This window comes from Drosophila miranda, chromosome XR, assembly GCF_003369915.1.
Source record: "Drosophila miranda strain MSH22 chromosome XR, D.miranda_PacBio2.1, whole genome shotgun sequence".
NCBI classification, from domain to species: Eukaryota; Metazoa; Arthropoda; class Insecta; order Diptera; family Drosophilidae; genus Drosophila; species Drosophila miranda.
This window is the reverse complement of record NC_046674.1, coordinates 21,526,614-21,551,266: the sequence shown is the minus strand read 5'-3', so window position 1 is coordinate 21,551,266 and position 24,653 is coordinate 21,526,614. Positions and strand designations below refer to the sequence as shown.

General features: G+C 46.5%; 6 protein-coding genes and 1 long non-coding RNA gene across 8 annotated transcripts; 3 read left to right on the top strand and 4 right to left on the bottom strand.

Annotated features, from left to right (window-relative positions):
* Positions 1–928: 928 nt before the first annotated feature.
* Positions 929–12,883, bottom strand: LOC108151925 (chromosomal serine/threonine-protein kinase JIL-1). Of its 2 annotated transcripts, none has more exons than XM_017280845.2 (8): positions 12,438–12,883; positions 10,733–11,810; positions 7,514–7,582; positions 7,309–7,442; positions 5,774–5,858; positions 4,896–5,707; positions 4,358–4,815; positions 929–4,278 (listed from the first exon to the last, which is right to left on the bottom strand). In XM_017280845.2, exons 2-8 carry the CDS (start codon positions 11,670–11,672, stop codon positions 2,868–2,870), a joined length of 3,909 nt encoding a protein of 1,302 aa, XP_017136334.1. In that variant the 5' UTR covers positions 11,673–11,810; positions 12,438–12,883; the 3' UTR covers positions 929–2,867. The 2 variants fall into 2 exon arrangements, with proteins under 2 accessions (XP_017136334.1, XP_017136333.1); XM_017280844.2 differs by having other exon boundaries at positions 10,733–11,807.
* On the top strand, positions 12,729–13,379 carry LOC117186170. The gene is made up of 2 exons (XR_004471298.1): positions 12,729–12,819; positions 12,877–13,379. It is a non-coding gene; the product is annotated as an uncharacterized LOC117186170 (long non-coding RNA).
* Positions 13,380–13,709: 330 nt separating this feature from the next.
* Positions 13,710–16,580, bottom strand: LOC108153127. Its single transcript, XM_017282916.2, has 3 exons — positions 14,844–16,580; positions 14,572–14,788; positions 13,710–14,508 (listed from the first exon to the last, which is right to left on the bottom strand). The coding sequence occupies exons 1-3, from the start codon at positions 16,434–16,436 to the stop codon at positions 13,805–13,807; spliced, it is 2,514 nt and encodes an 837-aa protein (XP_017138405.2). The 5' UTR covers positions 16,437–16,580; the 3' UTR covers positions 13,710–13,804.
* A 603-nt stretch (positions 16,581–17,183) lies between these two features.
* LOC108153128 (CCAAT/enhancer-binding protein gamma) lies at positions 17,184–17,916 on the bottom strand. Its single transcript, XM_017282917.2, has 2 exons — positions 17,772–17,916; positions 17,184–17,626 (listed from the first exon to the last, which is right to left on the bottom strand). The coding sequence occupies exons 1-2, from the start codon at positions 17,889–17,891 to the stop codon at positions 17,375–17,377; spliced, it is 372 nt and encodes a 123-aa protein (XP_017138406.1). The 5' UTR covers positions 17,892–17,916; the 3' UTR covers positions 17,184–17,374.
* On the top strand, positions 17,187–18,336 carry LOC108153129. Its single transcript, XM_017282918.2, has 2 exons — positions 17,187–17,278; positions 17,873–18,336. The coding sequence occupies exons 1-2, from the start codon at positions 17,230–17,232 to the stop codon at positions 17,920–17,922; spliced, it is 99 nt and encodes a 32-aa protein (XP_017138407.1). The 5' UTR covers positions 17,187–17,229; the 3' UTR covers positions 17,923–18,336.
* Positions 18,337–18,983: 647 nt separating this feature from the next.
* On the top strand, positions 18,984–20,914 carry LOC108153353 (nedd8-activating enzyme E1 regulatory subunit). The gene is made up of 6 exons (XM_017283320.2): positions 18,984–19,097; positions 19,157–19,321; positions 19,373–20,018; positions 20,075–20,408; positions 20,472–20,720; positions 20,780–20,914. Exons 1-6 carry the CDS (start codon positions 19,030–19,032, stop codon positions 20,890–20,892), a joined length of 1,575 nt encoding a protein of 524 aa, XP_017138809.1. The 5' UTR covers positions 18,984–19,029; the 3' UTR covers positions 20,893–20,914.
* Positions 20,915–20,922: 8 nt separating this feature from the next.
* On the bottom strand, positions 20,923–21,978 carry LOC108165290 (elongation of very long chain fatty acids protein 4-like). The gene is made up of 4 exons (XM_017301325.2): positions 21,797–21,978; positions 21,557–21,719; positions 21,282–21,453; positions 20,923–21,227 (listed from the first exon to the last, which is right to left on the bottom strand). The coding sequence occupies exons 1-4, from the start codon at positions 21,976–21,978 to the stop codon at positions 20,929–20,931; spliced, it is 816 nt and encodes a 271-aa protein (XP_017156814.1). The 3' UTR covers positions 20,923–20,928.
* Positions 21,979–24,653: the final 2,675 nt, after the last annotated feature.

The following is a 24,653-nucleotide window of genomic DNA, read 5'->3' as shown; positions in this document are numbered from 1 at the left end:
TGCGCCGAGTTTTATTTAATTCGAAATAATTAGTCGGCCGATTGGGGATAAAAAACATCTCCACAGACATGGTTTTGACCTACTCATGCATTGGGCGCCATTTATACGGGCATTTCCTTAAAAAAGTCTTCGGAGACAAAATAATTAAAAGCTAATATAAGCCCATTTCCATATACTTTTGTAAAGATATTATGTTCTAAATTGAATGAAACATAACTAATTTTACTTTTATAGTCATGTTTTCTTTAATTATTTTCTCCTATAAGAAAGATGATTTTTGTTGATAAGAGTTTTTCCTCAAAGTCTCTCGCAAAAGCCTACTTAGTTGTTTGTTTAGGAAGTATGAAGTGATTTATGGGAACATGTGAGGTGATAAAGTAGAAAAAACGTATGGAAAAATCTTACGTTCGCGACCGGTACTTAATTCAATTTTTGAAAAAACCAATGGCGTTAATTTAATGAGTTGTCGACTTCAATTTTGCGTACATTATGAAAACTAAAACTCGATGATTAGAAGCTCTATGCATTAGAGTAGGAGAATATCTTTCACCGTTCATTAAGGATTACATAGATTAGAATAAGATGGCATGCTCTTCTTTCTCATGTAAAACTGATGCAATTCAGGGGAATACATGATGCAGGGAAGCACGATGTGGAAGCACACGGAATAGAGGGAAAGAGAAAAAGAGATCATTTGAAATGCTTTCTTTATTTTAACTGCATTTTGATATAGTTTTTATGTACAAACTTTGGTGACTTACTCGCTAGCAACTTGATTCATATTCATATATGTATTTATTTATATTTTATTCAAATCCTCGAATCTATCCATAAACAAACGATCGGAGGCGAGTCGATATCGCTGTGGACGCTATGTTAAGCTAATTATCCATATAACGCTTTGGCCGAACTAATAAAATCGATCTCAAAACGATTGATTGCTTTATTCTTACAGTAAACTAGTTGCATCCCATTTTTTTTATGTATTTTATGTTTTAATATATTTTTATATTTTAATAATTGTATGTAGATCTATCGCTTATTCTACATGTGTGTCCTTAAACTACCACGAATTGCTTTTGCTCTTGTTGTGGTTCCTTCGTTTGCTCGTTCGTTTCGTTTCTTCATATAAAAAACTCTTGCCAAACAGCTTCCACTTGTTTTTTTCTTGCACATTTGTACACCATTTTATTGCGACGTCTTCTTGGAGTTTTGGTTTTACATTTGTGTTTTTGTGTTTCTGTTTCTGTGTGTGTGTGTGTGTGTTCGTTCTAAGGCAACTGGTTTAAAGGCAACTTTAATATAAATTGTTACTTCTTTTATACTAAAATTTACACCATGAGTGTTTTCATCATCAATCTTTAATCGACTCTATAGCAAAATTTACAAAAGTACGATTCGATATGTGTGTTAGTATTTTGTTTGTGTGTTAGCGGAGGGTTGTGTATGGGTGGTGAAAAAGTCCAAATGCGGCCAACAAAAATACAACAAAAATATTAAAAAAACAAATTACAAACAACATTTAAAAATCCCTATACTCTTTGAGTATCGGTTACTAAAACAAAAAAGTTTTTGTGGTTAATCCTAGTGTTCTCAGATAGCTGGTATAAATATGGATTGGTGTGTAAATAGGCATATGCATAGTTCGTAGTTAGAATTAAATGATTCTTTTACGATGACGAGACGCAGGCTCTTGATAAAATAAAACAACAAAAAAGATCATTTTTGCAGACGCTTCACAACCCCGATAGCAACGATCTCATGGACTAATACGCAGAAAATAGAGCGATTAGTTTGTTAGTGTTGCCAAATTCATCAGGAGGAGAACAAGTCAAGGTCAAGGGCATTGCAAGCAGCAGGAGGAGGACAAAACCAGATCCGATCTATTCGCAATCAAGAGCAGGACTGGTCCCTATTCTGATTATCATTGGCAAAACTTGAACATATGATTTGTTGATGCAGTGATGTTTATACATATATGGGTGATGATGTTGATGATGATGATGATGATTTTGATAATATTGAGTGGTTGTGGAGAAAGCTGTATCTGAATTAGAAATATGTCTAACGAACTTAGGAGCCAAACTTAAAGAATTCGTTGGATGGTGTCTGTGTCGTGTGGTATGGTGTGGCGTGTCCTTTTGTAGCTTAACGAATAACTATAGATCTGATTAACTGATTAATGATTTTAGTGATTGTTACATTGTCTGCTATCGCACCTAAATTGATCTCAAGATCTCCGCATAAACAATAAGCGTGCGATTAGCGTGTGGATTCCCTATTTATTACTGAATTTGTAATTACAATTAGGCTATTTAAAAGTTAACTAGCACAACATATCGCATATAGAATACATTTTTATAAGGATTGTTGCCCGGTCTACTCTTAGCGCTCATCTCCCTTTCTTGCAAGTTCGCGGGATCGTTAGCAGTTTTCCGCGTAAATAGTTTGCAAAGAGATGTCCTAAACTTATGTAATAAGGTTTTCTATTATCTATTATAGTATATAACAAATCTTGACAGGATCTTTGGTGCTCCTTGCGGATCCTTCTACTCTTACTTTCAGTGTTAGTGTGTGTGTGTGTGTGTGTGTCCTGTGTGTTGTGTGTGTGGGTCGTTGTGTGGCAGTTAGATACTTATTAATCGCTGCGGCCTAGTCATAGTTGTCCCCGTTGCTTTGCTACCAGTCCTCATCTGTCGTCAGCTGTCTTGTTGCTTTTCAGAGCCAGACGCCCACTGCATGGTCGCCGCCAGCACCGCTTGCAGTTGGCGCCTTTTAGCTTCCGCTCCTTTCGCATCGTGCTCCGGCGCCTCCACGACACTACTCTTCGCCTCTTCTTGGCCTAAGCACTGATCGGCGGCACGAGGTCATTCGAACACGTACTGCTGGCGCAAGGCCCGCGCCCTCTCTGGCTGCACACGAGTCGGCAGTCGCGGCACCTTGGGTGCCCGCTGCTTTCTCACCTTCGGTCGGGGATATATCTGAGGCGTCACGATTTCATCGTCGTCTTTGATCTCGGATTTAATACGCGGAACGCAGTATACGCGACGATGTTCCTTGAAGCGATGCTTCAGCACCTGCTGGGCACCGTTGATGAGTAGGCAGAATTGTCGCCAGCTAGCCCGCGATTTTCGCCACGAAGCTTGCGTCTTGCTAAAGCCGTAAAGATTCTCATCGTCATTCGTTGGGCGGCCCGTTTTGCGGGCTTTCGGGGCGGGCTGTGGGCGTTCGATTCGGGCTGCTATTATTGTTTTACTGGTCATGGTTGTGCGGGGTTCGTCTTTCGGTGGCGGCACGTGTATCATCAGAAATTGGAGACCGACCTTGGTGTCCTCCGTGTCTGGGGGAACTTCATTCCTTACCACAACAGGCGGACATGGCAACGGTACATGGCACTCGGTTCGCCGTTGCTGACGAGTTCTTGGCCGTTTGATTTTTATCTCTTCGGGTTCTGTTTTTAGTGCAAAAGCTGGAGCAACAGCAACTGGAGAAAGCGGCGGCGGCGGCGGCAATATTTCGTGGGGCGTTTCCTCATAGCCCACTGGCTGGATCAGATATTCGGGGGGCATATATAGTGGCGGCCGATCCTCATTGAAGCCGAGGAAATCTTCATCGTTGGATGTCACCCGGGAGAGTCTGCGACGAGGCAAGAACAATTCGCTCGGTGCTGCTATAGCCGGCACGGGCTCTTCGAGCATGTTGATGTCCTCGGGATCGGACTCATGTTCGGGTGACATACCTGGTGTCGACATTGATTCATCTTCATAAACCACCTCCCCCTCCTCTACCTCCTCTACCTCCTCCTCTTTCTCTACCTCCGCTGCCTCCTCCTTCTCCTCTACCTCCTCCTTAAGCTGCTGTGGCGAGGATGGCACAATGAATTCGACGTCCATGTCGCTACCTACACCGCACACCCAGTCGCTCGCCAAAATATCATTCAGTTGCGGACGATCGGCGGGATCGGGCAGCATGCAGCACTCTACCAGATGGCGGAACTCCGGGCTGGCATTTAGCCAGAGCTTCGATTCATGATTGAACGTCTCGCTCTGCATGCGTCGCCGCAACTGGTGATGAATTTCTGGAGTGTGTTCCGTGTCCTCCTGATCCTGGCGATAGGGCGGATGGCCCACCAGCATCGTGTACAGCGTCGCGCCAAGCCCGTAGACATCGACGGCCGGCGTATACGTGACCATATTGGGATCCTTGAGCATCTCGGGCGGTGCATAGTCCAGAGTGTAGCGCGGCTTGTCCTGCCAGCTCGTGAAATTGCTGCTGTAACTGTGAACACCATAAACGAAAGAGAAGACTCGATTATAGGAAGAGGAAATAAAGGTAATATTAGAGAAGAGGCACCCACCAGGCACTGCCAAAGTCAACCAGCTTCACCACCATATCATCGCGACTCTCGAACACAATGTTCTCGGGCTTCACGTCACCGTGTATGAACTTTTTCGAGTGAATGTGACGCACCGCCTCCAGAATCTGCCGAAAGAGCTCACGGCAGGTGCGCTCGTTCAGGGCGTTGCGTTTGATGGGCGCCGAAAGCTCCTCGCCGACAAGGAACTCTGTGAGGATCCATGTGTCGCACTTGTCCCGGAAGGTGCCCAGATATTGGACAATATTCTGGTGGCCATCATTTATCATGGCGCAGGAGGTCAGGGCGTCTACTTCGGATGCACGAAACTTTGAGAGTGGGACAACCTTGACCATGAATATCATATCGTTGGTGCTGTCCACGGCAAAGTAGCAGGTACCGTAGGATCCACCCGCCGTGCGGCTGCCCAGGTCGAGATCTTGCGGTCTTGACGGCATATGCTGTTGATGGATGGAGAAAACAAGAGATTAGCATAAGCTTGAATGTGGAAGGATGGCAAAGTGGGAGACTTTCAACCGACCAGTAATCCTTTGTTACAATATTCAATGTGGCAGTTGTTGTCTCTGCGCATTTGTTCCAAATGCTCGGGCGCCACATAGGTATATCCCCGGAAAAGGCGAATGCGACTGGGGGGTGCATCGCATTCGATGTCCTCTGGCGGCTGTTCGGTGAACTCGCTGCTGAAGTTCTGGACGTCATCCTCGCATGTGAGCACGGGCTTGTATGGGGCCTTGCGGCGCTTGGCGCGCAGGTCGTGCCAGTTGATGCCATGGAAGAAGGGATGCTGCTTGATCTCTTTGGCATCGCGATCGTTCTTGCCCAGACGCAGCTTGGGGTTCTTCTCCAGCATTTTGAGCACAAAGTCTTTGGCAGCCGCGCTGAACGTTGGCGGTATTGGCGGCTGATCCCTTTGTATGCGCCTTGAGATCTCCGACTGCTGGCTCTGGCCATCAGAGGTGGAAAAGGGTGGTCCTCCGGTGAGCAGTTCAAAGGTCAGAACACCCACAGACCACCAATCGACGGCACTGTCGTGACCCGGCGGCCCAGTGCGTATGATCTCCGGTGCCATGTACTCCAGGGTGCCACAGAAGCTGTGTGCCCGGTGATCATTCTCTTCCGATAGGATCTTCGACAGCCCAAAGTCGGACAGGACAATGTGTCCGTCTCCATCCAGAAGGATGTTCTCGAGCTTTATGTCGCGATAAATGATGCCCAGCTGATGCAGTTGCTCCACCGCCAACACCACCTCGGCAACATAGACGCGCACGCGCGACTCATCGAACTGCTCGGCATGGTACAAATGGGTGAACAGTTCCCCGCCCTTGGCAAAGTCTGTATAAGCATTGGCATTATGGTAATCTTCTGGTCAACATAAAGCAATTATCATCGGGATCTTACCGAGAACCAAGTACAGCTTCGATGATGACTGGAACGCATAGTGGAGGCCGACCAGGAAGGGGCTGCGCTGTACGGCTTCTAGTACCTGAAAAAGGAGCAAGACGTGGGGTTACAGCAAAAACAATCTTTGTCATATTTTGTTCGCTTCTCTGTGGTGTCTGTATATCGTTTAGAGCAAGATAGCAAGAGAGCAATAGCGAAAAAGAGAGAGAAAGAGTGTGCCGTTTGTGGGTGGGTGGAAGATGGATAACTGAGCAGTTAGCAGTTACTTTGGCACGAATTCATTTCATTTATAAATGATTTTCGTTTTTATCTTTGTCTTTCTCTTTCCATTTTCAATTGTTGGGCAGAAAATAAAAAAACTTTCACATTTCAGGTTTTGTTCCTTTCTATTTTGGCCAAATTGTAGATAGCCGGCTATCTGGTTGCCGGGCTATGGGCTATAACTGGGTTAGTGGCACAGAGGCAGTGGTACCTTGAAAAAAAATACAAAAAAAACGAGTACTCCCGCCTACAACCCCGGCGGCAGTCGTCTGTCTGCCGGGCTGGGCTGGGCCGGGCTGGTGGGAGGGAGAAACGTAAATAGCACAGAAAACCAGGCGACAGCAAAGCAGGCCAGCGCCTGACCAATTGTAAATTTGTTCAATTTATCTGTCAGAAAATGCGCTTCTTATCTCAGCTTCTCGTGTTCTTACTCTCTCTCTCTCACTCGCTCACTCCCTCCCTCTCACTACACCTGTTTGCAGTTATTTAACGAATCTGTTGTTGTTGCTGTTTCCTTTTCCTTTTCCTTTTCGTTTTCTATTTTCATTGATTTACTACGACTCTCTCAATGTCGCGGCCGAAAACCGGTTGCAGTAGCAGTAGCCACAAACAACTTCCACTATAGATCGGAGCTCTCTTACTCTCTTTCTCTTCCTATTCGAAGCTCTCTCTGGCCAAGGTATGTTAAATAGAGGGTCAATCAGTGTGGAGAGTAACTTAAACAGGTTTGTTTGCCTTACCGTCTGCCTAATTTACCTTGCCTCTTCAGCTCGCTCCTTAGCTATCCCTCTACGCTCTCTCTCTCTTTCTCTCGCTCTGCATTACTCCGTTAACTTTTTGCCGGTGCAACAAGAACAAGTCGGAATGTGGGTCACAAGAAGATTCACGTCGTTTCGTGTCTTTTCCTCCTTGTTGTGCTTCCTCGTTTACTCTTTCTCTACTCTTCTGCTCGTCTACTCTCTTCTTTCTTGATTTGCTACTGGAAACTGTACGTGTACATACACATGCATGGACGGGACGTGTGAAGCTTGAAGGTTGTCTCCCGCTTTGCACTTTTATTAAAGAAAATATGTTCTGCGGCAGTGACTGCAGTCAGGGGCAACGGTAAAAAGGTAACGGTACAAGTACACCGAAAAATAAAACAACAACAAACAATCTGCAATCACTTCCATTGGACACGTTACCGTTCTCTTCGTTTGTTGTGATTAAAAGGGTTTTACTTTACACTTTCCACTCATATATTGTCCTCCTCGCCCCCGTTAAGTACTTACCACACGCTCTGTTTTGGTATGCTCGGCCGTCTTACGCTTCTGCACTACGGTTATCTTGTTTAGGACCTTCATGGCATACAACTGGCCAGCATCGTGACGGGTCAGTTTTCGCACAAGGAAAACTCGTCCATACGCTGCACAAATTATTGGTTATTGGAAATGATTAGCCTAATTTCAGGGCTTACATATAAAAGGATTCACTTACCGCCCGTGCCCAGGACACGTATTATTTTAAAGTCGACTAGACTCACTGCCTCATCACTGTATAGTTTTACTGTACGGGAGAGACGGGGATTATAGTTCAATTCATAAACATTCATAGAGTATCAATTTCCACCCATAACAAGGCTTGCCCCTCCGCCCCACCATGGAAAGATCCCAGCATATTTGAGAGGGACGCACGCACATTCAATTGTATTGTTTTTCTCTTCTCTTCCCAACTGTTTACATGCATACATATGTATGTATATGACATCAATACTAAAATAAAAGCGGCTCTAATCTCTCAGCGAGCGTTGTATCGCATTTTATTTTTACCTACAGGGCAGCGCACGTGCGAGACACTTGCTTCGGCGAAGCGTCGTGTACGACGACGACGACGACGACGACGCCTAACAGTAAACATGTGCGAATGATGCGAAAGAGAGACGAAAGCGCAATAGAGAGGCAATAGAAATAGAAATTCAGTGCTGTAGTACTCTCGTCTATGCAGTTGTGTGGGTCCGAATAAGGCTGGCAATTTCATCAGGATAAGCAGCAGGTGGCTGGCTGTGGGGGTGGGGGGTGGTAGGGGATATGAAATGAAAGATGAAGCCAAAGCCTGCGCAACAGCCGAACCCAAGCCCAATGCCAACAAAAGAAACTCTCCTTTCGTATGCCCTCTCTCTCAATGTTCTCCTTGTCCAGACACGTTCAATATTTATGTACATAGGCAGAGGCAAACAACGGTTCATTGGCCTGTGCGTCGCATCGCCAAAATTGGTAGAATTTACGATTATTTGGTGGCCCAGACAGATGTCGTGGGATTACAATTATTTTATAAAATGTCCCCAGAAGAGTACATAGGCTCTCTATTATATGTACATAGGTCTAGGACTCACAGTACTTCTACTCCATCTACCCATCTTCCACTCGCCTCCTATTTACTGTGGCAGCTTGTCCTTGAACCGACATGACCCTCAAGCCAAGGACTCTTCTAACCAAAGGGGGGACCATTGATAGATCTCAGCGTCGCGTCCATTCAACCCATGTATTATAAATGTTCTACGAAAATTTCGAATTGTTGTGAAATTTGCGGCACATTGACACAAACTCCGTAAGAGGTTAATGGAACCGCCTCGCTTTGGAACAAACCTGTTGTTTTATTTGAAAATACAAGTTGCTAACAACGAGTAAAGGTAATTTGCACGAAACACAAGCACAACACACTCGATTCCTTAAGGGTACAATAACCTAAAAACACACCCGAGAGCCTCGAGTGGGAGCACAACTCATTCTTCGGCCGAATTATTGATTCAACAAGAACAGGGTACAAGAAAGTGTGAAAGTATGAGATAGCACATCCCACAAATGGGAGACTTGCCCCCCCCCCCCCCCCCCAAAAGCTGAGCCAAGAACTTGAAATGTGAACAAATGTGGCAGCACCCCTCATGCCACAGCTACATACACATATTGGTGCAGTGTCGAATTGCTCCCAGCTAATTCATTCGAAATTCAGTTCTATTTGGATTCATCGAATTTTCTGCTTAACATTTGGCAAACTTTGAATCTGAAGTTTATTTCACACAGAATTACATGAAATATTATGAAAAACAAGTATTTGTTTATATTCTATTCTATCCGTGTATCTTTAAACCGCAATGTTTAACCGCAACTGGCCTTGATATGCAATATTATATTTGTATAATATACTCTTTCAGCAGGTTCTTAAACTGTATAACCGCACAGAATGTTGTTCTCTCATCCCGTTCTAGGCAAAGTTTAATGAACGCAACAAAGCCGAAAAAAAAAGAAAACACAATGACACTCGAGCAACAAGTAGAATGTTCTTTCGGCTGCCATCATCTGGTTTTCTTTTTCCCCTACCACCCCCCACCCCTCTTGTCGTAGAGGTGGCAAATGTTTGTCCAAAATTCTGTACATAATGCACTTCTGTTAGCCAGCTGTATGTTAACAGAACGTGTGCGGTGCTGTACAGAAAAACAACACCGAGAGGAAGAGAGCGATAGCATTCGCCGCCGATCACGTAGGGGTGTGGAGAGAGCATTTTGTTGTGATCGAAATGCCAGCAGGAGTGGGGGGAGGCGTAAAGATAATTAAACAACTAAAATAACGATTAGAGGCAATTATCTACAAAGGCTAGCGGTTGCTATAGCTGATATTCGAGGAGTTGCATTGTCAAGTTCAAGTAAATAAATTGCCTACTACTGCACCCGCCTCCCCTCACCACCCTGCCTGTTCTCCCAGGAGAACACGCATAGCCACGACTGCATGCCCAAGGTGTGCGAATTGGTGGGGTGAGGCATTACCGAAATGCCACTACATCTTCTGCTCTCTCGGTGTTTTTCAATACTACTCTCAACGACTTTATGGGAGAGCTTTCTCTAGGTGTGCCTCACCCCTTAATAAACACAACTTGTACATGTCGATGTTGAAAAGGCGAACAACAGTGCGATGAACACTTTCGTTTTCTCAATTTCCAAGAAACTGAGAAGCTCGAACTTCCAAAAACTATTATAGTCCCCTCGCTATGTACATTCCATGGCATCAATCGATTCCACTGTGCCATCAAAAGCCACTGCCACTGTCTGAAGCCCAAGCATGGCCCCACTCACCGTATGTGTTGTGGAGACGAGAACAGGCAGGAGAACTTTCGGTCAGTAGAATTAACACCCAACGCCCAAAACGGCATTCGCATGCACCGCCCCCTGCCCCCGCCCTCGAAGCCAAGGAGCAAGGGGCGGGGGCGGCGGTCGGGGGGCAGCGGGCGGATAGGGTCGACGGCTAGTAGGTAATTGTGTCAAGGTTAAATGCGCGTGCTACACTTGCAAAAGGACACCAAAAGGCCGCCCGCCATTGACCAAGATGCAACGGAAGCGCATGCAACCCACCTCACCCCACCCTACCATGCGTTACGCTCTCAGAGCGTAACTATCCCTTTGTTTTCCTTCGATGAATGAAATGTGAATACAGTAGTAGGTTCCTAAGAGCCGCCTTGCCAAAATAATTTATTTTTTTTCTGTCTGAAAACTGATTTTCATTTTTTTTTTCTGTATCTCATAGGCGTCCTAGGGGACGTCCGTGCCGATTAGGGGAAATTTTAATGTATTCAACATTGGCAAGCTTGACTGTAGCCCTTCCCATCCCGGGGGAAGGGTAAACTGTATGTTTGAATCATGCTTGAGTGGACGTTTCCCCGACTCACCGTAGGACCGAAGATCTGTCACGGATTCCAGGTCCTTCTGGTGCGCCTCGTTGTTAAGATCCAGCGGAGTGCTGTTGCTGGTGGGGATGCCAAAGTTGGGCAATGCGGCTGCTGCTGCCGCAGCCACTTCTGCTGCGGCAGCTGCCGCTTCTGCGGCCGCCGCTGCTGCTGCGGCTGCTGCAGCTATGTTCTTCGGATTAACGTTCTTTAGCTGCAGTTTTTTCATGGGAGTAGAGGCTGTGTCGTTCACCAGAACCACCTCGTCCTCCACTTCCAACACGTCTGGCTCCTCGTCCTCCTCCTCCGTGTCCCTGTCAAAGTAGTCCGCCGGCTCGTTCTCCTCGGACTCTGCATCCGAAATGCACACTATCTCCGCCACATTGGGTGGGGGTGAGGCCGGCAAGATCGGTGGGGGTGAGGCCGGCAAGATCGGTGTGGGTGGCGATATGGTGTCGCGGTAGTTGTAGTCTTGCCTTTTTGCTGTTGCCGCAGCCCCTTTTGGAGGCGATGGCGATGGGGTGTTGATGGCGCTGGTGGCCTTCTTGTTGTTGCTGTTGATGTTGTGTTGGCCGTTGCTCACATTAATGTTCCTGCTGTTACTGTTGTTGTTGTTGTTGCTGCAGGCAATATACTTTTTTTTGTTGGTTCTCTTGGTGGAGACGACGGCCTGCTGGCTCTCGCTGCCCGGATTCTGTTGCTTCATTTTGCTCCTCTTGCTGTCACCGTTGGTCAGGAGGGGCGGATTGCCACCTTTGTTGGCCCGCCGGCGCTTGCCGCCACCATTTGTGGCATGGCCATTCTTGCGATGCACTTCATCGGCACCTTCTGGGCCAGTAATCAACTCCGCCGACACCAAGGCCGCCTTGCGGCGCGACTTTCGGCCGCCGGACTTTAATTTTCCCGGCATCTCAGCCGGCTGCTTTTGCAGGCGACTATTCATATCTGCGGCTGGACTGCGATCAGGGAGGGATACTGGCGGTGGTTTTCTCTACGTATTCCCTTACGTAGGCAACAAGTTAAAAGCAATTCAACAATTCTGGCAGTAACCACTCAAAACTCATGTCGCGCTGGTGGTCTGCTAGACGGGAGAAAATAAAATAAAAAATTAAAGAGTTTACCATTAGTCGTCGGGTGTGGGGAAATCCAAATTTTCTGTGGTATACAGTAGACACTGTCAAAGAATCTATTTGCGTCGCATATAAGTGGGATTCACCGTGGGCCTCCACATGCCATGCCCCTGCCTCTGGCCATGACCATTCTCCTTCCGATACCCACAATATGGTACAGTTTCAACACACAGTTGGCTGGCGCTTTGCACGCAGTGTTCTCTGCTTAATAATTAAAATTGGAGACAGAGTTAATATACGAGCATAGTGTAGCATAGCGGAGCCCCAGCTCCGACACTCTCTCTATATAAGAACTATAAGAACCTAAAAAATATTAGCAGACGGAAGGGACAGGAGACTTGATGGAACTGTGGGGATGACAGGGAGAGTGTTGAATTATGCGTAGGGCTGGGCAATGTGCAACACTGATGATATTGCAGGGCGATTTTTGCAGCACTGGTAGGAGCTCGAATATTATTCAACAATTTAACGCTGCGTTTGCTTTTATCACAATCTTTAGCAGAGTGTGCTATGCTACAGTTTTCTCCTCTCTTCTCTCCCCACCTCCTCTTTTTCAACTTTTTACTTTTCACACTCACACGCTGGCATTCCTCGCTATCGGCGGTTCTGGGGGACGCGTTTTGTTTTCGTCTGCTATTTTCTATCGCTTGCTGCGCTGCTGGCGAAGATTGGGTACACTCAAGGATATTTTTCACACTTTTTCCACTCGATATATACAAGCGAAAATATTATTTATTAAGTATCTTGTCTTAGATGAGTAGGTTTTTACACGCGAACAAGGTTTTTACCGCCGCTTTCTACTTCTCATTCACGCGCACACACACACTGATGCGCGGGACGCTCTTCGCCATCTGCTTTACGCTCTCATTCGTGGACACTTATTAGCTACAGCCACCTTGAGTGCAGCCACAGAAAAAAAAACCGGATTAATAAGATCTTAAAGCACTTATATATCTAGTTGTAAGTAGAAAAATCGCGCACGAACTACAATATTTAAGTGAAATATTATTTTTTCAGACAACGGCACTGCAGAAATTTTCATTTGCTCATCTGCTCAGTGTGACCGCTTATGATTAAACAAATACCGTCCGACCCTCAGAAACATACCGAAACAAACCAACTCATTTTCAAAATACATCGTAAATATACCGATTGAAAGCCCTTAACCCAGTTAAGCCTCCACTTTTTAAAAGGGCAAAAAACTTCAGTTAAACAGCGGATATTAAAACTGTTTATAGATACTTCTTGTATATGCATTCTTTTTCTTAGCTTAAAAAAGAAATGACTACGATATCTTTCACCATAATTGCGTTAAAACTCTTCAAGTTTCATTATTATCGTGGAGTGCATTTTATATCCACTGGTAGACAATGGACAATCGTTTTCCATGACCGGAAATCATATTCCTCATATTTTCATATATATTTTTAATATTACTAGCGAGCTAGCACCCACGAGCAATGAACACATAATTTTTTTAGATGAATCAATAAAAGAAGTTTTAAGTTTTTTTAGATGAATCAATAAAAGAAGTTTTAAACAAAATCATCAACAAAAAATATACCATTACTTACCGATATACCGAAAATATGCAATGTACTCCATTTCGCAGTCAAAATACCCGAAAAGTATAGCCAGCTGCATACATGTTCTTTTTGCGTTATTGTCATATGCTATCGGAATTCACCTCCGATGCCGATTATCTGTTATCGATGTGCGATAGCGAAGTGCTGTAATAGGATATAAATATATCTGTTTATTGAAAAAAATTAAGAATTGATCTTCTAAAAAATCTCCATTGTCTGTTAATTTTTTTACAGTCACCATTATACTATAGAATTGATTAAATTGCACTGCAAATGCTGCACATTTCCTGTGTATCGATAGTTTGTATTGATATTCGTTTTTCCGGTTTATTGCATTTTTGTAATTTGAAATGTAAATATTAATATTTAACCAAAATCTCGTCCAGACGTTTTCGTTTCAAGTCTGGCACCTTGCAATCGTCTGTCGGATACCCCACTGCCAGGAGTATCAGTAGTTTCTCGTTCACAGGTCGTCCGAGCAGCTCTCTCAGGGCTGGGCCACAGTTCAGGGGAGTTGTGACCAGCGATGACAGGCCCGCCGCCTGGAGGGAGCATAACAGGATCCCGGCAGAAATGGACGTTGAGATTTCATTGTAATAGTGGGTTTTCCGTCGCCCGTCCTTGGCGGTGCCGTAAGTCTGCTTAAAAATAAGGATCAGATAGGGAGCATCCGTCAGATACGGCTTCACGTGGTTTGTTTGGAGCGGCCGCAAATCCGTGACCCACTGGGGATGCATGCGCTTGTTGTAATTGATCTGCTCCTCGTGTTCCACAATCGCACGCACGGATTGCTTTACTGAGGCCTCCTCCACCACGCAAAATGTCCAGGGCTCAGTGTGGGCTCCACTCGGAGCAGTTCCAGCCGCCCTTATGCAGTCCTCAATGACGCCGAGGCTGGGCTTGGTCAAGGGGCTGAACGAACGGATGCTGCGACGTCCACGCACTAGTTCCAAGAAGCGTCGGGCGCCATTGGGATTGAGTGTCTGGCCAGGAACAAACTGCACATGCGGCTTCTCTTCCAGAGCGGGCTGCAGGTCGTCTCTAGCTTCCTCTTCGAATTCAGCTGGAAGCAAATCAAATGAATACTGAAGAATTGAATAATGAAGAATTTGTAAAAAGACTATACTTTCAATATCCCCATCCCTGTCGATGCTATAGTTCTTGGAACTCTTTTTCCGCTGGTTTAAGACGTACTTAATGGCCAAAACGAGAAGTAGACCAAGCAAACAGCTTGGCCAGTGCTGCAGCAGCTTGGAGCTGTTCAGAAATGCCTCCACTGCCATCTCGAGAGAGTTTGTATCTGCCGCGCGCTCGGCCGAAACAGGGAAGCCACCACCAGGCGCTTATCACCAGTAACTGGGTCAGGGTTTTTGCTGATAGTGCCGGATGGAGCGCTCAGTTCGCGGGTCGACGGCAGAACTGGCAGTCGCAGGCGCGTGTTGCTCCGCCCTTCTGTCCCGGCCCTGGCGATGCTCTTCTCGGGGCATACTGATTCGGACCCTGTTTGGCCGGGCACTTCTTCTGCGGCGGTGCCGGCGGACAGCGTCTTCCGTTGCAGATCGGTGTGCCCTTCAGGTGGACCAGCTGGCGTTTGTGCACCTCCCGTAGTATCTCGATGATCCGCCACTTGGCATCGAAGTAAATGAAATCCGGCGCCGCAGTTAGTTCTGTGCGAATCATATCGCAGAGCATCTGAACCTGTTGGGCATTGCCCCCCGTTTGTTCTGGGGGAGGGCTCTCCTGGGCCTGGAGAGCAGGCGCCGGGCATGGGACACTATACGGACAGCTCTGTGGTCCGCAAGGTTTCGGCTGCTGGCAGACATCTTCATCGGGCGGAGTAGTTGGGGCCATGTGCGATTGACGGGATAGGTCTGTGACCTCCTTCTCTTTTTCGGTGGAGTAGAATGATGATTCCACGGACATTTCGGGATCTGGGGCCTTCTGGGACTGGTTCTGGGGTTTCGACTGTTTTGCGGGTGCGCTCCGTTTTTGTGTGGAGGGAGAGAAGGTAACTTGCCCATCCACATCAGCATTCTCCCTCGGGGCCTGCTGCTCCTCTATGGGTTTGCTATTTTCCTGCTGAACCTGCTTCTCTTTTGGCTTTTTCTCCTTTTTGATGTCCTTTTCGCTGGGTTTATTTTCGGGTTTTCGCTTCATGCATTTGCCAAAGCACGCACCCGGCGAGAAGGGGGTGGGGGGGCCGGCACAGGCAGCAAGATTGACCATCTTGCTGCGCAGCATCTCATTGGTGGCCAGCGCATTCTTCAGATCAGTCGTAGATGGCTTTTTGTGAGATATCATGCTAGAGGCGGACCTGGACATGTCCGGCGCGGGGCGATTGGGCAGCCCAAGGTCGCTGGAGCTGCGCGGCCGGTTCTTGTCGAAGTTGATGCACAGATAGGGCACCAGGAAGAGGAACTCGTTGTAGTACTGGATGGAGGGGGTCATGATCTCTCCGTAGTTACGGCACGCGCTCTCGATTATGGTGTACTCCCGCTCGAACAGGTTCTTCAGCTCCTCCAGATAGCCCCGCAGATCGTCGCTGGTCTGGCCGGGAAAGGACCGGGTCATGTCGATGTAGCAGTCCTCGTCGATCTCCTTGTTGCCGTAGTACGAGTTCTTCGGGTTGTAGAGATTGTCGTGCTTGCAGTAGAGCCGGATCAGCTTGCGAATGTCCTGCTCCTCCAGTGGGATGTTGAGGTTGGTGTTCAGTCGCTTTATCTTGGCCTGCTTCAAGGATTTGCGCTGCTTGCGCTGCTCCTTGGACTCCTTGTTCCTCCAGATAAACGACAGGAAACGTTTCTTGGGGCTATCCTTCGGCATCTGGGAAGCGGTGCTGGACGAAGCTTTGAGGGCGGCTGGCATGGAGTTCCCCGACTCAGTATGCTGGCTGCGCTTCTCTGCGCTGGAGCTGGGCAACGCGCGCATTTCTCGCATCCTGCAAATCGAATCGGAACGCTTGAAACAGCATCGCTTGTGTTTTCGTTCCATGCTTCGCTATCTGGCTCTTCAGCTGGTAAGTGTTGGAACTGGTGGGTTCAGGCTCAAAAGTCTTTACGGGTATCAGCATTATTACTTGAATTTATTTAATTTTGTGACATTCTTTAAATGGAAACAAACTGATATAATTTTTAAATTTTTTCTATGCAGCCCTGATTAGCAGTCTGTCTGCGACGTTGTTCAACACCAGCAAAGAGAGCGGACTTACAGCAAGAGAGAAAGAGAGAGACCAAAACAACTGAAATAAGTTACGTGAAATTATAAATAAAAAATAAGGAAATAAGCGTTCAGCCGTAGCCCAACCATAAGCGACAGTATTCCCAAACGCTCAAGAACCCAGCTGGCTCCGATCTACCTGTCGTTCAATTCAGTTTCGACTGCCTGCCATGTGACGTTACTACGCTCCAGCCCCAAAAATCTTCCATCTGAATCGTACCGATCCGTGCGGGGGTGCTAATTGGCGGAAGACTTCAATTCAATTAATTACACGCAGAAAAACCCCATTTCAACCTATCACAAAATCAAAATTCAATCCGATACGCAGTCAACAGTTGAAACTAATGTTCATGATAAAAGTGCAATAAATCAATGGAACGGGCGGAAGTAGCAGCCGTAGCAGAAGCAGCAGCAGCACTGGAAAAACGGAAGCAGCGATAGCAACAAAGAGAGCAAGACTTAACGGCACTGGCGGCGTAACGGTATAAAACGCCCAACCGCTCGAAAAAAAACCAAAGATTCTACATTTTACGGGGATTTATTTTGCGACTAAATCGCGATAACGAAAATGGACGAGGTCTTCAGCCTGCACATGGAAAAGCTGGACGTCTACGACGGTTAGTACACACACATATACACAGCTTATGCTTAAAAGTAGGTGAATAGTATAAAGTAAATTAAAAGCAATTGCTCGTTGGTCATGCTGCTACAATTTAGCTGCTCGGATCATCGTCGTCATCCTCGTCGTCGTTGTCAGAGTCGGGAGCACCCAAAATCTCCTGTATGATGCGATGATGATCCTCGGTCTTCTCGCCCTGTATGATCAGTTCCCGCAGCGTGGCAATGTGCTTCTTTCCCGACTTAATCTTCACCTTGAGCTGCTCGTTCTCCTGTTTCAACTTCTCGATGCGCTTCTTGCGGTCCTCGGCCGACTTCTTTGTCTTCTCGCGTGTGCGCTGCACTGCCTGCACAGAAATGAAACAAGATAAATCAATAAGTTATAGTGTGGTTATTTTTGGACCGGTCATCATCAGACTGGGAGATCTAGGCTAGCAACATGTTTCCCTCCCTCCACAAGCATGCCTACTCGTATCTTTACATGCCACTTACCTCATTGTTCTTTTTTCTTTTCAATTTGTATGCGGGATCATCGGATTGTGGACTCATCGGCGATTCCGCGTCTTTGCTGCTCGACGCTTCCGCCGTCGCAGTTCTCCTTCTGGCTGGCATACTCTCCGTAATTATTTTAATTTGTATTTAGATCAATTCGAGTCGTGTGCGAGCTGTTGGGGCTGGACAATGTAGCTCCAACAATCATCGGAGCGTGTTGTTGTGAAATTACAGCGCGAATGATGTTACCAAAGAGGAGATGGAAAACAGATGGTTGCTCTTGAGCGAGTGTTGGAAAATGCGCAGTCGCAGTATTGCCCAGCGGACAATAAGTTTTGCGGTATTATAAAATTAAATTATATTTAATTAGCAAAAAAAGTTATGAACAATATACCAGATTTAAATAGCATATACACCCGCAATCCTTCACCGCCCACACAAAGCCAGCCAAGATTTCCGTTTGCTCAGAATTTGTAGCCTTATTATTTATTCAATGTTAATACAATTTATTTGTAAAGACTGATTTCTTGTATGCAATAATAATATATCAAAATGTAATACGTAATAGATAATAAATGTTTTAAGAAAGATTTCGAATTGTATTTAAAATCGCTAGGCTGCCAAGAGCACTACCAGCACCTAGACTGATTCATTTGCAACCCGGGCCGAGTCACCATATACAGTATATTGCTTAGTAATGTTTCAAATCAGCTTTGAAAACAAAATATTTCCATTAATAGGGTATACATATGTTCATATTCATATCTGAAACCGGCTGAAGAGCAACAATGACGTAAAAATGACGTCCCCTAAATTAGCCTATCTTGCAGAAAACTGATTCGGCAATCGAATAAAATTATGTGTTCAGGGCTGAGCATGTCAGCTAGCTAGTATAATATTAAACCGAATATCAAAATCGAGGAATATGATTTCCGATCATGGACAGAGGAAGATTAGCCCATTGTCGACCAGTAGTATACGCTCCACGAAAATTATGAAAATTGAAGAATTTTAGCGCAGCTCAGGTGAAAGATATCGTGGTAATTTTTGTTTCAAGAAAATAAGAAGTATGCATCTAAAAGAAGAATTGACATTCCTGGTTTAACTCAGTTGTTCACCCATTTAAATAGAGTGCGGTTCAAGTGGGCTAATTTCGTTTTTTGTATCGATATTTTTACGGTATATTTTAAAATGGTATATTTCAGTATATTTCTGAGAATCGTGAACCCGGCGTATTTTGCATTTTAACTTGCCAAAAATGTCTTCGCCTGCACCAAAGTCTCCGGAATTATCCGATAAAAGCAAGAAATATGATAGACAAATCAGGTAAAAGAAGACTCCTTGAAGCAAACGGAACTGACACTAATTTAATCTGCTTTGTGCAGGCTTTGGGGCGAGCATGGACAGACGCTGCTGGAGGCGGCTACCATTTGCTTAGTGAATGTGACCGCTGTCGGCTGTGAGACAGCCAAGGGGCTTGTGCTGCCGGGGATCGGCGGATTTACGGTGGCCGATGGCAGCACCGTCAAGGAGGAGGATCTGGGCAACAAGTGAGTCCGACATATTGGCCAGAATGCAGCCTAACGGGTCTCCCTCCTCAGTTTCTTTCTGGACGCCAGCTACATTGGCAAATCGAAAGCGTTGGCATGCAAGCAGCTCCTGCAGGAGCTTAATCCCGATGTCAACGGCGACTATGTAGATGAAAGTGTGGACTACCTTCTGGAAAATCGGCCGAATTTCTTTGACAGCTTTGACCTGGTCATAGCTTCGAACCTGAACGAGAAAACCTTGCTGTTGCTTTCGAAACGCCTCTGGGATTCGAATGTGCCGCTGCTGTATTGCCGTTCGCTGGGCATGATGGGCACCATACGCCTTCAGATACGTGAACATTGTATTGTGGAGGCCCATCCGGACAATCCTCAGTTCGACTTGCGTCTGGACCATCCGTTCGAGGCACTGCGCGGCCATCTGGAGAACACAGAAGTAACCAGCAAAGTGCCCTGGCTGCTAGTGCTGCACAAATACCTCAGACTCTGGCAGAAGGAGCAGACGGATGGTCACAAGACTCCCAAAACCTACAAGGAGAAGAACCAACTGCGCGAAGCAATCAGAAAAGAGATGAACGCAGACGAGGAGAACTACGAGGAGGCCATCAAGGCAGTTAATACAGCGTTCGGTGCAGCCACAGTGCCGGCAGCTCTCAAAGCCATATTCGAGGACGAAGCGTGCGAGCTACTGACCAAGAAGGTACATCTCATTGTAGGTATTTGGAATAAGGTAACTGAGTATCGTTCTACACACAGAGCAACGTTTTCTGGATCATGGCCAAGGCGTTGAAGAGCTTTTTAACACACGATAATAACGGTCATCTGCCTTTGCCTGGTGTCCTGCCCGACATGACGGCCAACACGGACTCGTACATTGCCCTGCAAAACATCTATCGCCAGCAGGCGCTACAGGATGCTGATCAGGTGTACCACAAGTGCCAGGACTACCTCAAGCAGCTGTCCCTGCCCCCAGACACCATTGACGAGCGAAGCGTGAGATCGTTTTGCCGTGAGGCGGCCGGTCTGACGGTTATGCGTGGGACACGCATTGCAGAAGATTACGAGAGAAACAGTCGCCTTTTGCCATTGGGTGAGTTCTGCCCCGCTTTAAGCTCTATAGTTCTGGAGTTTGATCCACGCTTTGTTCTTTCAGTGGAGGAAAATGAGGTCCAGGACAATCTTACCGCCTATAACTTTGCCCTGCGCGCCTATGAGCGTTTTCTTAGCGAATGCGGCCATATTCCCGGCGAGTGCACTGCCGAACAGGACATTGGACGCCTAAAGACAATTGCTAGCAAAATGCTAAGCGATTTGGGCACCCATGCGACTATCAGTGATGATGTACTTCACGAGATCTGCCGCTACGGCGGCGCGGAGCTGCATGCCGTCTCCGCATTTATTGGTGAGCAGAGTACGGAGTTCTATAGAAGATCTCAGCTAATCTTTTAATCTACCTTGCAGGTGGCTGTGCTGCCCAGGAAGTCATCAAGATTGTTACCAAACAATATAAGCCCATTGATAATACCTTTATCTACAATGCTGTAAGCACTGAAAGTGTCACGTTGAAGTTGTAAACGAATGGTTTTTCATACAATTGTTGGCTCAGAACTTTATTTCTTGTATTTAAGATGCTTGACCCTGTATTTTTGGGCATAAAAGTGGCCAAAGAGGTAGAGAAACGTTAGCATGTAGGCGACTCCAGTGAGACTAACCCAGGTGTGGAACTCGCATCTCCGGATGATGGCCTGCGAGCCCCAGGCGAGGCCAATGGCAAACTGCACCAGCTGCAAGGCAGTCAAGTAGCGTTTCCACCAAAGATACGGCTGGATACGAGGTCCCAGCACACTCAGCGCGTAATAGCCGTACATAATGATGTGCACGAAGGAGTTCATCATGGCTGGCAGAAAGGCTGTGGAGGGAGAGATAGAGACAGCGATAGGATGAGGCTTTAGGTGAGACTCACTCGAGCCGGTCGGTATCCACTTGACAACGATCCAGCACATGGCAAACATGGTGCTATGATGGTAGACATGCAGGAAGCTCAATTGTGACCACTTCTGACGCAGGATGAAAAAGCCCGTGTCGGCAAATTCAAGAATTTTTGAGATGTAGAACCACCAAAAGGCCGCGGCAATCTGCATTTACAAAAGATTCACTCAATTTGATTCTCTTTCTGCGGGTCAGAGACCCGGGTCCAAAGGGCCAAGGGTTCCAACCGTTTTGCCACACAAAACTTACACGCATTTCATGGGGGCTATAGCTCACCCGACACGGCTGACAGCTGATGCTATAGTTGAGGGCTCGCGACGCCGTAAAAAGCTCCAGGCATATGTGGGCATTCAGCAACGTCATAGCCAGGTTGTGGCAGAACAATGGGCCACGCAGCTGCATCGGTTTGTACCTGTGTTCAAGCTGTCATGAGGCATTGTACGTCGTATAAGAGGGCGCAAAGGAATGGGGCCGGGGCCGGGTCCTCACCTGGCCATCCATTTGGGTGCATAGCGCACCATCAGCAAATACAAGGCCAGCAGGACGGCTGCATTCCAAGGCGACTCCACCAGCGGCCACGTCCGTGTGCGCTCATCCGCCAGCTCTGCAAATGGATACGGATAGCTGCCAATGCCGGGGAAACCAATTTTCGTGCTGCCATTGAACGACATCGTTGGACGTTGGGCGTTGGGCGTTGGGCGTTGGACGTTGGCTTTAAGGCGAATTCTTGGCCAAAACTGAATGCGTGCCCGCAACGACATACGTCTTTTATATGGCTAAATGTTGACCCTGACTGCTGATGCGTTTACATATTCCAATGCCACGTTTAATTAGATCTAACCCCTGCACTGAAGCGTTAAAGTTGGGAAGGCCAGGTCAGGTCTGATCTGGGTTTTACCTGAAACCTCTCTGATGTCTGATAGCACTTTCAATTGATTGAGGGAGAAGGCGAAGCATAATCTCAGCATTGAGTTGCATTTCAAATGCAGTGTAGAATGCAATCCTTTGTTGTCCATACTATATGTTTACCATATATTTCGCACACGAGAATTAAACTCCCATTGATATCTTGATTAAGCAGATGCATTTAATCTCCGCTTTGCACTTGCCTCTTAATCAATGAAGCGTTAAATATACGTACTTGCTCGTAGTACGTATACTCGTATATTCGTATCTTTTGTGGCGTCCCATCATCAATATTGAAAAGTGCAATTGCAGTTCCAGTTGCAAGTGCAGTTGCAGGAGGAGCAACAATTGCGGGGGCACAATGAAGAGTGCAACGTGAGCAGGGTTCGTGGATAGGTGTGGTGTTGGATGAGGGGGTGGGGAGGGGAGGGGAGGATGGGTTTCCTGAAAGCCAAAAACGAAAAACAAACATTTCCCTAAGACGTTCCAAGAGGGTGTAGCAGTTTGCCAAGAATACTCTTATCGTGGCAGAGGCATCTGGAGTTTCAGTCTTTGATTTCAGGTTTCGAATGGGAATAAGGAAGGGAAACGCTTACTTAGGAGGGCTATAACAGGCACGATATCAAACAGGTCGGGGTCGGAGCCTTAATTATGATTTAAGCAACGAATTTGGAATTAATACGGAACCTTTTATGTATCGTAGCGAGAAATTAGGAATAGTTGGTGAGATATCTCCAACTATCCTTCTCCTCTTAAACGAAGGGTATTTCATATTCTTTAAAGTAGATTTGTACATTTTTCTACGGGCAGTCTTCAGTCGTATGCCCTGAGCGCTCGCTCGTTGTTGTTTGCGCTTTTCTCTGGCTTTTGGCCCTTTGGCTTTTCATGTCTCTGGCTTCGAGTCCATTTTCTATTATTGTTTTCTTTATTTGTATTACTGTACGTGTTTGCACCTCTGGCACTTTGTGCCGAGTGTTCTTCCGATGTTGCTGCCGTTTGCTGTTTCCATTTTGGGCTGCCAATGCCATCCGAGGAGCAGCTGCGTCCAAAGGGTTCGTCCTCACTTCCACTTCCACTTCCAGTTCTGTTCTGCTTTTCGGCTCTCCGAGAGTCATTGAAAGATGCTGGGGCGTTATTATATTGTAAGCCTTGTTTTGGTAACCTCGTAAAAGGCAATTGTATTTTGACCGCAGCGCAGCAGTTGGACCCCATATTATGGGCTCAATCATGCGGGTTGCAAGTGGGCTGAAAGTGCTGCCCCGCCCCTTGAATCAAGAGTCAATTTTCATTAAAATAATGTCACAATTCAGTCTCGCCTCAAAATGGGTTTGGGCCTGTTTCAGCGATGGCCCACATCGACATTCCATGCCCTGCCATGCCATTTTCCTTTTCTGCGGCTTACCGCCTAGCTTTGCTTCCCATCCGGAAGTTGCACATATGCCATCATGTCCTGCGGCCACGCATGTCCTGTTCCCCGCCCAGCCGCCAACTCCCCCATTATACATATATCCGCAACCGGGCCTGTGCGTGCCTACGTATGCGTATAATTGAGTTAGTTTGATTGTTATAATCAGCACTCCACTCCAAACGCGCCCCACCCCACCCGAACCTCCCATCATTTCCCAGTCACTCTTCTAGAGATGTGTATATGTTGCCATGGTTCTTCAAAGGGGGTAGGGCACGGATTAATTTATTAATTATACTACAGCAGACTCTGGGAATTAAAGTCAAAGCTATACATACATATATATAGATAGATAATCCTTTGTTGTATCCTTTGATGTTCTTCCATTTCGTAATCGCATTGTCCCCACTATATCCTGTTCACCTCTAGCTATGACATTTTTATGCACTTTTTCAACTGCATACAAAGTTCTTTTTTGTTTTTGGAGCATTGACAAATACATTTGATGGATAGATGTCCGTCCTGTTGCCTTTCGGCGATGTTATTTTGTCATTTCCATTCTCCAGGCCGGACTTCCTCTCACCTTTTCAAACACGGGGAAATACTCCTACAAATGCATACATAAACCTCAACATACAAACATATATATATGTATGTATGTCCGTACCGATCCATTGGACCGTTCACAGGGCATTGAATAATTTATTTTTGTGGCCAAGCATTGCTGTGGTACCGGGTAGGGCAAACGTATGTTGCTTTGCCAGAGGTCAAAGGTGTTTGAGCTCCATTGACGATGGAGGATTCCCCCTCCATCATAGTGGGGGGACACTATACCTCTTTCATCATGAAGAGGGGCTACTATTGCACCTCCGTCATGGATGGGGGCTCCGGTACCTGCTCTACAATGTCGTATGACGCTACTCGTTTGTAGTTCATCGCGTTGACACTGTTGAAACCCCGTGTGGACCCCGTGAGTTATTAAATAGATTACAGTTTTGTTCCGCACAACTTTATGTACGTTCCGCTGGACAGATG